The 15690-nt window shown below is 35.5% G+C and overlaps 1 protein-coding gene across 5 annotated transcripts in view; it reads left to right on the top strand.

Moving 5' to 3' along the window:
- GRIA4 (glutamate ionotropic receptor AMPA type subunit 4) overlaps window positions 1–15690 on the top strand; it is a 389167-nt gene that overhangs the window by 310437 nt on the left and 63040 nt on the right. For all 5 annotated transcript variants that reach the window (XM_062198338.1, XM_062198335.1, XM_062198340.1 and 2 more), the window contains 4 exons: window positions 1584–1742; window positions 7514–7681; window positions 8839–8943; window positions 14433–14543. In XM_062198338.1, coding sequence (XP_062054322.1) covers window positions 1584–1742; window positions 7514–7681; window positions 8839–8943; window positions 14433–14543 — 543 coding nt within the window. The remainder of the gene's footprint in view (window positions 1–1583; window positions 1743–7513; window positions 7682–8838; window positions 8944–14432; window positions 14544–15690) is intronic.

Genomic DNA, 15690 nt, shown 5'->3' on the forward strand with positions numbered 1-15690 from the left:
TGGACATGAAATAAATATTTGTTGAGTGAATTGATTAATAGCTATCATTGAGTTAATTCAAACCATATGTGCTAGATCCTAACACCCTCATTCTCATTTTGTATGTGGGAAATCTAAGGTGAGATAGTAACAGAGGTGAGAGTCAACGCCTGTGTTTTCTTTGCACAATATCACCTTGCCTCTCCCAGGAACACTGTGACAATTAACAAAATTAAAAACACACACCTTTCTAAGAATACTCAGGAGCACAGCTGAAAAGGCCACATTTAAATGTGGATTTGTCTACCATATCTTTGCTGGTGACCTTGAGACTTTCTCTTCATCCCATTGAGCTTCAGTTGTCATATCTGTAAGATAAAGTTAATCATAGAATCTATATCAGAGTCCTCCTGTCAGCACACCTCTAGATGGATGACACAATATGAGTTTAGCACAGTACCTGACACATACTATCAGCTATGAGTTCACATATTTGGTCCTGAGTCTAAACAATACTTTTGCTTAGCTGCAAATGGACTGATATATTTCTTCTTGGATAACCAAATAGTAATGTGTGCATATATAGGCTAAGAAGATAAGTGCTGCATTGTACAATAACAATTTTTTAAAGTTTCAAAAGCGTGACCAAGGCACACTGAGGAAGACAACCCTAAGCTTTTATTGATGTCTACTATCACTACAATGTTACTAATGCACATTCTACTGCCAACAGACAAAGCATTTTCCCTTCATTTACTCAACATAATTAATTTAAAATAATACAGTAGTTGCATATTCTATAAACTCATGTATCTGTGAAAGGAAGGGTTATCTGAGCTAGTATCTGTGTTTTATTAATTCATTGCCTCAGTATGCTTCTGTTCTTACAAATGTTTATGTATTTTATTATAGTATTTGTTTTTGTAATGGGGAAAAAGGGTCCTCTTAGAAATCATACATTGATGGATAGATAGAAAATAAATTAATAACTCTCCAGAATTGATGAAATACAGATAACTGTCCATAGGCCAAAAAGATGTCAACCTTTTCTCCCAGTTTCTGCATTCCACCTGGTCCTTTCCCTAACTCTGAAGTCTGTAGTGACTGATGTACTCAAAGCCTTTAACTGCTGTAATTGAATCACCAGCTCTGTCTTCCTTTAGACCACTTTGTAATCAAACTCCTTAAAATGCATTACGTCATTATACTCAGAGGACTATGATACCTTGATATTACCTTCACATAATGCCCATTTATACATATCTCTATCAGAGGGCAATTATGTCCTCAACAGGAGACTTTTAGTGCTATCATATTCATCTCTTATATCCCGTTCCATGCTTCATAAAAGGCATTCAAGAAATAATTGAGTTGAACAAAACTGAAAACATTTATAGCCTTTTCTGATGAATTGACTTTTGAATGACAAAATTTCACAGTTAAATTGACATAATTAGATTTTTCACTTCTTTCTACCCATTGCTTTATTAGATATCTATTTGGATGTACATACTCCTATTGGTCATAAAGTTATGTCATTATTGAAGAGCTGAAATGTATAATAGTGAACTAAATTTAACAGTCTTTCATATTGGTTTTCATAGGGATTCAAAGATATTTCTCTTGAGAGGTTTATACATGGGGGAGCCAATGTTACAGGATTCCAGTTGGTAGATTTTAATACGCCAATGGTAACCAAACTAATGGACCGATGGAAGAAACTAGATCAAAGAGAGTATCCAGGATCTGAGACTCCTCCAAAGGTATTTGGTCTCATATAATATGTTGCTAGTATTTTTAAAATCTAAAGTTGAAAGTTTATGATGCAATTCTTCCAGTACTGTTTGTCAGACACAGTGTGGCACAGGAAAGAAGCAGTTTGTCACAGTCACCGCACTTCACAAGACTTAATGACTTAGAAATCTGTATATTGAAGAGTACAGTTGTTAAATAATAGCTCAAGCCATTCACTATGATTATTACTGCATATATGATTTGTTTTGAAGAAACTGCATGTATTTTTTTCAAGTTTGTTAACTAAATGGGTCAGAATGGGCATCAGTAATTTTCTACCCAGTAAAAATCTGTGTTTGCAAAACAATTTATAATTAGCGAGTAAGTTACAAAATTGGTAGGAATGTAACATGCATACTTTCTGCAAAGCTTCTCTTTGAAATTAACACTCAAAGGTGAGGTCGTTTGGTTTTTCACTGACAGATATTGCAGAGAGATGTTAGTATTTGGAAATGAAGCTTGTAAATTGCTGATCATAAGTACATCTTTTTCTCACCTGGAAAGATAACTTTCTTAGGTTTCATGTAAATAGTGGGCATAATATTTCTTAAATATTCTAATCTAAAGAGTTTAAGTTTCTTTTTAAGACATTGTTTGCTAATTTCTCACTGACTGGTGTCTTCCATTAAAAAGTTTTAATGGATAACTGAAAAATTCAATGTAAAAAAAAAAAACTAACATATAGGGGTAAAGGTTCTATGTTCTTCCATTTCCTAATTATAAAACTTTTCATAAGGCTATGTCATTTCCCTCTGTAATATGGGGATTTGACTATGTAGCCATATCATCTCCACTGTCCTACAAGAATCATGAATCTCAAAATGGAGCGCTTATCATATGTTCACTATGTGGTAAGCACTGTATTCCTTCCCTCTGAGCTTAGGGATGAAGGCGTGCAAGATATTCAGTGGCTATGTTAATCAGCTGTCACTGAGTCAGCTACCAGGTTCACAGAACACCCGGGATTGGCTCATTTTAATGTCTCCTGTTTGAAGTCCAACTAGTCTTTTCTATGCTGTAGCTTCCAGCATTTTGTTGTAAATATATTTGATTCTGTCACAGCTTTTAATATAATGTCAGGCACTCACTAACCATTTAATAAGTATATACAGTTAATTCTCCTTATTCCCTAGAGTTTTGTTCTATAAATCTCTTCAAGTATTGAATGAGCAGAACTGAATCTTGGCTCCTGGGGGGAATACAAGGTTAAGTGTTGTGATTCTTCTGTTATAATCTTTTTGTCGACCAATCAATACATAACCCTGTCTGGTATGTTTCTCTATGTAGAATTCCAACTTGACATACTGATGATTCATTAACAATGAACTTGTGGCCAGTAACACTATGACTCATGCCTGAATGAAGCTTTTGAAATGTGTATATTTTTTCTAGAAGGCCCATCATAACCTTCTTGCACTTAGGAACACTAGACAGCTCTTCAACTTGGCACTTTTAGGCCATTTTACAGTGAAATCATCAGCAAATACACAAAAATGTAGATCCATTTTAGATTACTAAATAGATAGTATTCTACCTACAGTATTTCTCTACAACATGAGAGCAGAAATAAGAAAACAGAATGTTTGGGGCCAGTGCTATGGTTAAGCCTCCACCTGCAATATCAGCATCTTATATGGGTTCAGGTCCTGGCTGCTCCACTTCCGACCCAGCTCCTTTCTAATGAGTCTGGGAAACCAGAAGAGGATGGCCCAAGTGCTTGGGCCCCTGTACCTGGCCCAGCACCGAACACTGAAGCCCTTTGGGGAGTGAACCAGTGGATGGAAGATCTATCTCTGTCTCTCTCTCCTTCTCTATCTCTGCATTTCAAATAAATAAATAAATCTATAAAAAAGAATAAAAAAAAGAATCAGAGTGTTTTGCTTTTCAACTATTACTGAGATCTTGAATGTTGGATGGTATAAGTTTTTACCACTCTATAATGTGCACAAATGACCACAAAAGTATCACATTTATTGATTTGGTAGTCACAAACAGAAGTAGGCAAATTTGAAAACATAGAATCCATACATGTTGAGGATTGATCATAGTTAATTTTATTTCAAATTGAAATTCTTTACTATTTCAACAAAGATTAAAAGCATGATTTCTGATCTTGTTACTTCTGTAGTTTTAGAGAACATCTGGAATAAAGCTCTTCTATCATAGACGCCTGGCAAGTCCTTCCAGTTGCATGAGCCCCGCTCCCTTTCTGATGCTCCAGCCAGACTGAGCTACCCTGCATTTTCCCACTCCCTATCAATCCCTGAACTTCTCCTTCAAAACTCCCATACTCCTCCATATTCATTTCTACCTATGCAAATCTAACATCTTCCAATATATTATCTTAAATTCCACTTTCTCTCATTCCTCTTTTAAATATGACTCCTGCTTCAAGCTTTGTACTCTCTGTACTACAGCTCAGACATCATTTATCTGAAATGTTTGTGATCAGAAGTGTTTCAGATTTCTTATTTTTTAGCATTTGCATATGCGTAATGATATATCCTGGGAGCCACTCCTAAACATGAAACTTGTTAATGTTTCATCAAAGCTGAAGATAATTTTATAGAGTATTTTAATGATTTTTGCTTATGAAGCAAAGTTTCATGGCGTGGAATTTTCACCTTGTAATATCATGTTGGTGCTCAGAAATTTTCAGATTGTTGAGTCTTTTGGAGTTTTGGATTAGGAATGCTCTACCTGAATTTGATTGTCTTATTCTCATCAAGCAGAGATATTTGTACAATTATTGTATCACTCCTATAAACTCCTTTGGTGAGGGAACCCTCTATTACTTATAATTGTATTCCCTATGTCTAGTACATTTTTCAAAGGGTACTGAGCCATTAGTATTATCTTGTTTTCTTTGGTTTTGCTGTTTTGTGTTCCACAGCCAAAGAATGTGCCCTACTTTCCGATAAACCTATGAGGAGCAGAATTAAAATTCATCCCCGTTCTTTCTGCTTAAAGTTCATACTTTTTCCAATGTGATTCTGCCCAGTACCATCTTGTTTTCCACAACTCAGAACTCATGCCACCAATTCTGATCACTGGCCAGAGCAGTCAATAATTACAGGCCCCTACTTACCCTGCCCTCAACGGGAATGTTTATTTAACAACCATTATATTTGGTGAAATAAGCAAGTCCCCAAAAGACAAATAACATATGTTCTCCCTGATCTGTGGTAATTAATAAAGCACCTAAAAGGTAATCTATGGAAGTGAAATTGACACTTTGAGATGTAATGATTTTGGACAGCCCTTGTCTCAACTGTTGAGGAGCAGATTTTGTTGTTGTTGTTTTTTTTTTTTTTCATTCTATTTGTTGACTTTACTTAGTGTAGGTTAATCTTATGAGTATAAAGTTAGCTGAAAATAGATCTTTGAAAAATAAGAATGGGAATAGGAGAGGGAGGAGGAAGAAGGGTGGGAGTGTGGATGGGAGTGGGGAATAGGGTGGGAAAAATCACTGTGTTCCTAAATTTCATATGAAATGCATGAATTTGTTTATCTTAAATAAAAGGTTTCTATGTAAAATAATAATAAAGTAAAATGGTAAAATGGCCAGTTAATAAAAGAATTTTCTAGGTACATCTCCAAACCTGTGTGCCCATAAATATGATTACCTAAACTGTAACACAATAAGGCACATGGAAAACAATAGCATCATTTGAACAACTGAAATCCCATTAAGCTATTGCCTCTCTCCACCTATTAGCTCTATGACCTGTCAAATCCTGGGCCTTGGCTATTCTGGGGGAATGTTTCCCTTGCTCTGTAACACTTTTGTGATATCTGTTCTTTTTCTAGTTCACTTGTTTTATAAAATTGGATAGACTTTATAAAGCACAGCAAATGCATTTGCTCTTTGGTGCCATCTCTTTTCAGCTCTTTTCTCCCTACTGAAAAAGCAGCATATTTCTATTTTTCTCTCTTGATCCTGAAATGCTTCTCTTGCACTTCGAGTCTAAAAAATTTCACTTTATTACTGTTTTTATTTTCTTGCCTTAAAAAAAAAAAAAAAAAAGACATGATGGCTTTCTCTACTCAGTGAAGTATCAATTCAGGCAGGGGAGGAGAAATATTCATTTTTGATTCATTATCTGGCTTAACAACCTCAATTTCCTTCAGCTACCCCACCCTCATATTGAGGGACATACCTAGCCATAGGCACATTTTATCATATTATCCTGGAAAAACATATAACAAAGATCTTCATTTAAACAACTCTTATACGTCCTTCCAATACAATTTTTGTAATTAGGTCCTCTACAATTGAAAGGTTCTTTCTGAGAATTTATACAATATTCCTTATTTAATCCATGGTTTAGTTTTTCTATTCCCTGGAATGCTGGCTGCTATGCCTAATGATCATGTTACCTGTATTCACTTTCTACAATTATAATTTGAAACAATTTTTCTTTAGTTTTTCTATCAGAAAATCGAGATTATCCTCTACTTTCCACAGCAAAAACCTACCATTCTCACAGGAGTGGAATGTGTTAAACCTATGGAATTGACCATATAGTATTCCTGAAGGAGTTAATATTGCTTCTCTTGTGGTTAGCAGTTGATGTGCTAGAATGCTACAAGAAAATTGTGCCCTATTTTTCATATTGTTAGTAATTCTCAAATCAAACTTTACCAAAATTGATCTCTTACTCTTTTATTTTCAGTTTCAACAAATTACATTTTCATCTCATTCTTTCCTCACTTCCTCTCTTAACCTTAAAAACTTTTCAAACAGCTCATTTTTCTCAAAGAGAAACATAGGATAACCACCAGAAAGCAGGTGTTCTAAACTTTATTTATTATTTATTTTAAAGATTTATTTTTATTTATTTGAAAGAGTTACAGAGAGAGGCAGAGAGAGAGAGAGGTCTTCCATCCACTGGTTCACTCCTCAAATGGCCGCAATGACTGGAGCTGTGCCGATCCGAAGCCAGGAGCCAGGTGCTTCTTCCCGATCTCCCATATGGGTACAGGGGCCCAAGGACTTGGGACATCTTCCACTGCTATCCCAGGCCATCACAGAGAGCTGGATCGGAAGAGGAGCAGCCAGGACTAGAACCAGTGCCCGTATGCAATGCTGGTGCTTCAGGCGAGGGTTTTAACCCTCTATGCCACAGCGCCGGCCACATCTAAACTTTATTTGAGTGTAACAATATTCGTTTCTACTTAGCATAGAGACTGCTGCATGCATATTTGTAGAAAAGAAAATAATTCTTGTATTTCTGGATAACAATAAACCATCCATTCCTTCTTTCTTGATATTTAAGAAGGATATGCACTTCAAGTCAGTAAGCATGTTAAATGTCTGATAAACTTTCTAGATATTTTGGAGGAATAAATAACAGTAAGACGCCACAGCATTCTTGGGACTCAACCACAGCAACCATAAAGGCAGACTGTGAGAACACTGCACTTAACGTTTTATATGCTGCCTGTTTGTACTTGGACATAACAGAAAGACCTTGCTTGTCCAAACTGATGGAAAACAGTTTGTCAGATTTCCTATATTCCAGGTGTGTTTTTTCCTTTTAGAGGATGATAAGATCTGGTATACAGTCTTTTTATTTAAGAAAGTATAAATGTTTCTCAATTCAGAGTTAGTTATCAATAACTTAACTGTCCTTCAGACAGAAGGGTGTTTTATGTCATAAATCCACACACCTCCAGACCATTCCTGGTGCTTGATAAGACTTTAACATTTGCCCTTATAATTTTTTTGTTTGTTTAGTATACTTCTGCTCTAACTTATGACGGAGTCCTTGTGATGGCTGAAACTTTCCGAAATCTTAGAAAGCAGAAAATTGATATTTCAAGGAGAGGAAACGCTGGAGATTGTCTAGCAAATCCTGCTGCTCCGTGGGGCCAGGGAATTGACATGGAGAGGACACTTAAACAGGTAACTCACACTTTTATTCAAGTTCATGTTATCTCATGGTTTTGTTTAAGTGAAATGGTCGAAAAGCAGACCAATTTGAACATGAACAAATATTGCAGTTCAATAAGTTGAGCCATCATCATTTTGGAGTATCTCTAAAGATAATATAAAGTAGAATCCTTACATTTGCCTTTAGTTCAATACATAGTCAGGATAAGCTAGAAATATGCTGTAGTAATAAACAACTCTAACTCATAGCGGTTTAGAACAATAAAGGAGCTTTGCTCACTCACTCACTAACAAGGACATTCTTATTATAGTCACTGGAGAACCATTTTGAATGCTACAAGGGGAAATAGATTATTGTAGGAAGATTTTAAATTAGCAATTAAATGTCACGGCTCTGTAATGACACCAGCCACATCTGTTTACAACTCATATGTCAGAAAGAATCACATAGGCCTTGATAACTATCAGGAGTTCAGGAAATGTGAGCCTACTGTAGGCCCAGAATGTGGAAAAATTAGAATTATTTGGCAAATACAACCAATGACTACTTCAGTAGATATTTAAATCTCTTTGTAGTCTTAAATTTATTTATTTTTGACTTTTATAGTTATACTAACACTGGTTTTCAAATAATTTGTAACATATATGTATTTTTAGTTTTAAGTGTTCTAAAATACCCTGGCTTCAAAATATAAACATGGTAAAAGTCAATTTATACTAAATTTAGAATGAAATATACTTGAATATTTTTAAATATTTGTCAATATTGCTTAGCTTCTTATATCCTAATTTTAACACTAGCAAGGATAAAATGGTGTGAGTATCATTATGGACATATAGATGACACTGAAAAGTGTGAACAAATCTTATTTCCATTCCTATAAAGAATATTTCAATATGAAAGAAGAAATACGTTAATTAAACTTGAAACTGTATAATATACAAAACATATAAACATATTTGTCTTCCAACAGAATACTTGTATTTGCCTTTAATATTCCTTTTTCAGATTCTAAGCTATCAACTCAAATACCCAACCAAATGGCATTTCAGTGAGTTGGTTATAGTTTATAGTTCCATATCCTTATAGTTGTAAGTGTAGTAGATAACATAGAGATTTCTTTTAGTGGCAAACTGATACAAGTGTGGGATTTGTTTTTCAAACATAGGTCCGAATTCAAGGGCTGACAGGGAATGTTCAATTTGACCACTATGGACGCAGAGTCAATTACACAATGGATGTGTTTGAGCTGAAGAGCACAGGACCTAGAAAGGTGAGCCACAGAGGAACTGAGAAAAAGAACATTCTGTCATGTTCACTTGTATTTCACACTTTTAAGGGCTTATCAAGGAAAGATTGGTGGAGATTCTACACCTCCTTTTCTTTTTAAAGGTGGATACTTAGAAAAGTACTGTCTTAGTAACCTGTGCTAAAATGAATTCTTGTGTTATAATAGTTTAATATTTAATGGTGTACCAAAGCTGAAACAAACAAATTTATGTACCCTTTATATCCTTTATTTAACATGGAAACAATATGTGTATTGGGGGCAGAGCTTAGCAAAAAACTAGAATAAAATCTACTCTACAGGAAAGAATACAACGCATTAAAACAACTCTAGTGCCTCCATGTAGTCCTTTATGAAGTCATTATAGAGAATGCAAGAGCAACTACTTCTGTCAGGTAGGTCTATTCAGAACAGAGTGGATATTCTTTAAGTAGGCAGGTAGAGCAGAAGAAAGCAGGCAGAAGATGAGATTATTAAGGTTATCAGTAGGCTGAAGAAGGAAACAAATACTTGTGTTATTCAGGAAGGTGCTGGTTTCAGATACTTGAATTTGGAAAAGCAACTGCTGGTTAAGGCATATCAGTGATCTTCTCAAATTACTGTATGGAATAACAAAAATTATTTAATGTAAGGAGCCACACAACTCCATTACAGTAATCGATTATAAGCATCTTCTAGTCAACACATGTGATTTTTAGCATACCTGTCACTAGAATTAGTTTGTATTCAAAAGGAAAGAGATGTTCAAGTTAGCCATATCTACAAATGCTCCTTCAACACTTAGCTGGTTAAAAATATCTTCCCAAAATATACTTTCCTGCTTTACTAAAATAATCCTAGCTATAATTTACAAAATTCCTGTTATGTCCCAAGCACTGGACCTAGTGTTTCCATGTTTAATCTTCACAGAAAATCTGTAATTTGAGTATTATTGTCTCCCTTTTTCATATGGGAACATTATGGCCCAGTAAGTTACAGTTACTTATTTAAAGCCAATCAGTGAAAAAATAAAGATTGTAATTAAGACATGTATGTGCCAGAACCTTCCTATGTCATACTTTGTCTGAGAAGACTCTGCAGAAGCCAACTGGGATAGAATCCGGTGCCCCGACCGGGACTAGAACCCGGTGTGCCGGCGCCACAAGGCGGAGGATTAGCCTGTTAAGCCACGGCGCCGGCTGAAAGTCCTCTCTTTTTAGCCCCTTAGTGGCATTTCCTTGTGTGCAGACTGCTGGCCAACATCATAGGTTGAAGCCTACTTCATCCAGCTCAGGAAGGGCAGGAACTGGATGACACCTAAAGAACCCAGTCTCTAAGGAGACTGCTCAAAGCAAGGGAACAAAATCATTTCACAAAAAAGAGGGAAATGCAGAAGATTCCATGTCAACACCCACTTCACCCACTCTAGCAGAATAGCCAGAAACTAGAAATAGGCCAATTTAAGCTGTGGAAAATGTTGGCTGATGGGTGGGCAGAGGTGAGACAGGCCCAGCTTCCAGTGTACATTAGACCTTGCAAACTTAGCTGTTGAGGCTGAAGATTTTTAAAATGCAGGCAATTCCATATTTTATAAAATGGTAAGTACCAAAAATGAAATGACTCCCTGTAAAACAAAGAATAATGGAAAAAGGAAGCTTATGGAACTCAGCAGTAAAATAAAGTGGCCTATTTATAGCACTGAATCTTTTCATGGCCTTTTGAGGCTTGATGGTAACAAGAATAAGGTTTTCAAGGAGAAAGTTTAAGAGTAAGTTGGGAGAGTGATGAAGAGAATTTCTTCTCACCAGCTGACATTCATCCAAGACTCTTAAAAGAAATATGAAGTGTAAAATGATGTAGAATCATCTGTCTTCGTTTTCCTATGGCAACGATCAACTTGGGCACTCTGTCAAGAATATTAAACCTAAAAACGAGCTGCCATGAGAAACACTGTGCTGGTGAGACCAGGCAATATGTCTGAGAAGTGAGCAGTCGTTCTTGTAAATTGAACACACGCTGGCAAGGGAGTTATGTTTGAAAATAGATCAAAGATTCAGCCCATCAGTTTGTCTCGCTTCTGGAACAGGAGGACTGACTGAGAGTCTCATTAAACAGAAGCCACAAAGCCCTTTCTGAAGTCCTGGAATCTTCTCAGCATCCCTGCGATCCCTCCCCTACGCCCCTTGGCTCCAGAGGGAGTGGTCCAGGATGAGACTTGCATAGTTTCAAGTTTTCTTTGCTGTAAAAATATTACTGAGAGCAAGTTATCTGCCAGACACTGTCATGGAAAACAGATGTGCTTTTTTATTCATATCCTCAGGACAAATAGAAAATAAGTTGAATTTTTTTCTCACTTTATAGAACAGAAAACAAAGGCTCAGGGATGCTCATCATGTTCCGTTAAAAAAGGTGGAGCCAGAGTCAAAATCGAAATTCCTGGTGCTCCAGAGCTCACTCCCTTGCTGCTGTGAAGCATCATCAGTCCCACTGCTTACAGTTCTGTTTAGGGCTGGTGTGAGAGTTAAGCCACATTTTCCAGAACAGGCCTGGTCAAAGTGACTCTCCAAAATAACAACTTTGAGCAGAATAGGAGCTCCTGATAGCTCATCATTCTGTACCCAGTCCCTATGTTGCAGATCAAGAGATGTTGCCAATATCTTTTATTAGGGTTATGTTTGCACATAATTCTTATGGAGTCCAAAGAAAATGGTTATTTTTCTGACATCCTTTGTCAGTTTAGGGTTTTTTTTAAGGATTTATTTATTTAATTGAAAGGTAGAAACAGAGAGAGAGAGAGAGAGAGAGAGAGAGAGACTGATCGTCCATCCACTGGTTCATTCTCCAAAAGACTGCCAACAGCCATCACTGGGCCAGACCAAAGCCAGAAGAGAGGAACTCCATCCTGGTCTCCTACTTGGGTAGCAGAGGCAACTACTTGGGCCATTTTCTGTTGTCTTCTCAGTTGCATTAGCAAGAAGCTGGATCAGAAGTAGAGTACCCTGGACTTGAACTCGCACTCATATGTATCCTACAGTTGTAAGCAGTAGCTTAACACACTACAGCATAATGCCAGCCCCAGTTTAATGACTTAAATACTTCCAGAAGTTGCTGTCACATTACAAAATCACTTTTCATCCACTTTGTATCTCTAGGGTAAATGACTGTTTCTATATTTGATTAAAGAGGTCATGCATGGAAAATGTTCTTAGAAATTTTAAGTTGTAAAGAACAAGAGACAAACTTCATCTCACATTAGGTTCTAGGTCCAACTGTAGAATTCCTTTCTGTAGAAAGTGATCCCTTCTATGATCTTAGTTCCCAAAAAAATCATGGCGCATGAGAAATCTAGCATTAATAGAGCCCATAATCATAAATTACAGCTTTATTTTTTTGTCAGAATTGCATATAGATAGGCAATATTATTATTTTCATTTGTCGATACTTCTGAATCATTAATCTTTGGGGGATGTGTGTTAGGGGGATCACTGTCAACCCACAGCTTAAATGCAGAGTTTCAAGGTAGTATCTGAGGACTTTCCAAAATGTATCCCAGATGTGTGATTTTATTTTTTCTGTCATGGGATTCATTCATAAAGAAAAAGTGTCTTTCCGGAAAATGGGCTGTTGAGATCTGCAGGGTGGCTGTGCATTGATGGAATGCGAAACTGTAAAACCCATTTTCCTGTCATTTAGCTGTCGTGTGGAAAGGAGAGGATTACAGGAAGCAACGGATATTTTTTGAGTACATAGTAATTGGAAAGAGAGTGGATCCCGCAGGTATACTTGGGTTTTTTTTTTTTTTTTTTTTTTTTTTTAAGATTCATTTTATTTGAAAGGCAGAGTTACAGAGAGAGAGAGAGAGAGACAGAGAGAGATTCCATCCGCTGGTTCATTCCCCAAATGGCCTCAATGACTGGAGCTGGCCAGGCCAAAGCCAGGAGCAAGGATCTTGATCCAGGTCTTCCTTGTGGGTGCAGGGGCCCAAGCACTTGGGCCATCTTCTGCTGTTTTCCCAGGCACATTAGCAGGTAGCTGGATCGGAAATGGAGCAATCATTACTTGAACCGGCACCCATATATAGAATGCCAGCAACATCAGCCCTGATATACTAAATTTCTAAATTATTTTTTCATGTTAAATATCAAATAGATACCAATTACAAATGGATTCACATGCACAATTGAAAATTATTGTTACATTTGTATGTACTATAATTTTGGATCAAACCAAGAAGTATAGCAAGCTACATAATAATGAAGATCTCTTCTCTGTATCTATTCTGTTATTGAATCACATATGCAATACTTGTGCATAACACAGTGCCTATCTCTAAAATAGTAAGGTTTATTTTATTTTAATATGCTGATAAATAATAAAATGAAAGTTAAAAACTTAGGGGAGGAAAGACAGACTTTGAAAATGTGTTAGAACAAGTAGTGAATACAGATCATTGCACAAATACAGACATCTTTTTGGAGTCATCAATTAAACAAGTGCATCAAGAAATTCAAGAGGTTTGACAGAATTAAGTGAACATCCCTTTGGAGAGGCTGTGTAGCATATTACATGGATTTGAGGACACATTGACTAGAGTTTTAAATTTTGGTCCCATTAAAATAAAACCTTTTATAATTTATTTAACTTTCCAAAATTGGTTCTCATCTCTAAAGTATGGATAATTACAGCACTAACCTCTAAATTCTCTCTATGTTTTAAATTTAGGTTGCTTATTTTAAAAGACCACAGAGTGTAATGCCTGCTCACAGCAAGCATTCAGTATTTGGTAGCCATTGCTTTAGCTTAATGGTCTACCTGGATCAAAGATTCCTAAATTTCTATTAAAATTTCATTGTGGTTTCCTACTTTTTAAAATGTTTAACTAATTATTTCACTTATTGTATGGAAAAATGTTTCACCTCTACATGAAAGAATAACAATGATTTTAAAATTTAAAATGTAAATAGAATTTTGAACATGAAAATATTATTTATTAATATTAATCACTAATGTAGTTAGCATTTCAGAAATCATAAGCTTGTTATCTTGTAGATAGGTTAAAAAAACCAAAACAATTTCTATATTGCTTTAAAAATATCTAAGTTCTTTTCCTTGAAAATGTACTGTGTAGTTCCTTTTATAAATCCTCTTTACCATATACCTTATAACTACCTAGATATATATCTACCTATATATATATATATATCATATAGCTAATATTATAGAATGCCAGTCCACCTCACTACAGGGAGCAGCACCATAATTTCCAATGTCTTGGATACTCCATGACTGTAAATTACAAATTGCCAAGTGTGTAATAGGGCAGCACTTTGAGTATCTGGAAAATTAGCTCATCATCAAATAATAAAAGTTCCACTTTTTTTTATTTTCTTTTAAAGCTTGTCTTCATTGCTTATTCATTTGTACCCCCTTTCATCCCAAAAAGAACTAGAGTAAACTTTTAAAATATGTTTTCAAGTATTTTCTCTATTTGGCAGGTTGGTTACTGGAATGATATGGATAAATTAGTCTTGATTCAAGATGTACCCACTCTTGGGAATGACACAGCAGCTATTGAGAACAGAACAGTGGTTGTAACCACAATTATGGTAAGTTTTGGTATATTTTTTATGGTATTCCGCTTTGTCCACAGGCAATTTTAGCTCCCCAGCTCACATGAAGAGGCAGGGTAAAAGCTGAATCTTAGCATGGTGTCATGGGTGCTCTGATCCACCAAAGTCTACTGAGGCTTTGAATAGGGCTATCCTGAGCTTGAGTACTTCAGTACTTTTACTTGTATTATCTTTTTTTTTTTTTTTTGCATTCTTCTTGGGAAAAATGCTCAGATGTTTAAAAAAAAAAGAGACTGTCAAACTGTAGTTGGAAATGTATGAATGCTGAGACCCCAAAAGATAAAAAACAATGAACATGAAAAAAATCAACAAGCAATCACATAAAAATATCCAGTAGTAAACACCATATTATTGTTGTTAACATGTTGTTTTTTAAAACATCAATGTAATAGTATTTAATAGTATTTATAATTTTTGAGTAGTTTAGTCATCGGATAATGATTCGCATTGTCTGTTTACAACAGTGGAGATGTGAATGTGAAGATTTTAATGAGCATGGTTTATATAACTGAATACTTTATAATTTCATTTCATATTTATTTTTTATGTGAAAAGGATTTTTCACACCGATTATTTTTCTCATTGACCCATGAGGAATACAGAATATAATTTATTAGAATTCTAGAAACTAAGAAAAATATGAATGCTCCACTCAGTTACATCATAAAATGAAAAATAATTAAATTTTAAGACTTTTTTCAGAGTTGTTCTTGAAATTACCTTTTAAATAATAGAAAACCTTATGCATCTTTCTCTTTTGAAGCCAAACATGCCCTTTAGAGTCAATGCTAGTCAAAGGAGATCAACAATCGGTGACCTTTTCCATCTAACTTAAAATTATATATGCTCAGCTCGCTGTCTCTCCAGGCAAAACATATCTTTAATTATTTATGGAAACCATTACTCTAAATAACATGGTACCATTTTATGTAATTTTAGCTTTTAGCTTACATAACTTTAGTTTTAGGCTTTTAATAATATTGAATTGTTCCCAAAAATGACATTGAGGTCAAAAAAATGAAAATGCCAAGGAACAGCTTTCGTATGTTGCCATTAGCTATGTCTGTGTTGCATCACCAGTTAGCAGCCTCATGTAATCTGTCAAGCCTTGATGGGAAGTTTA

This window comes from Lepus europaeus, chromosome 7 (assembly GCF_033115175.1).
Source record: "Lepus europaeus isolate LE1 chromosome 7, mLepTim1.pri, whole genome shotgun sequence".
Taxonomy (NCBI): Eukaryota; Metazoa; Chordata; class Mammalia; order Lagomorpha; family Leporidae; genus Lepus; species Lepus europaeus.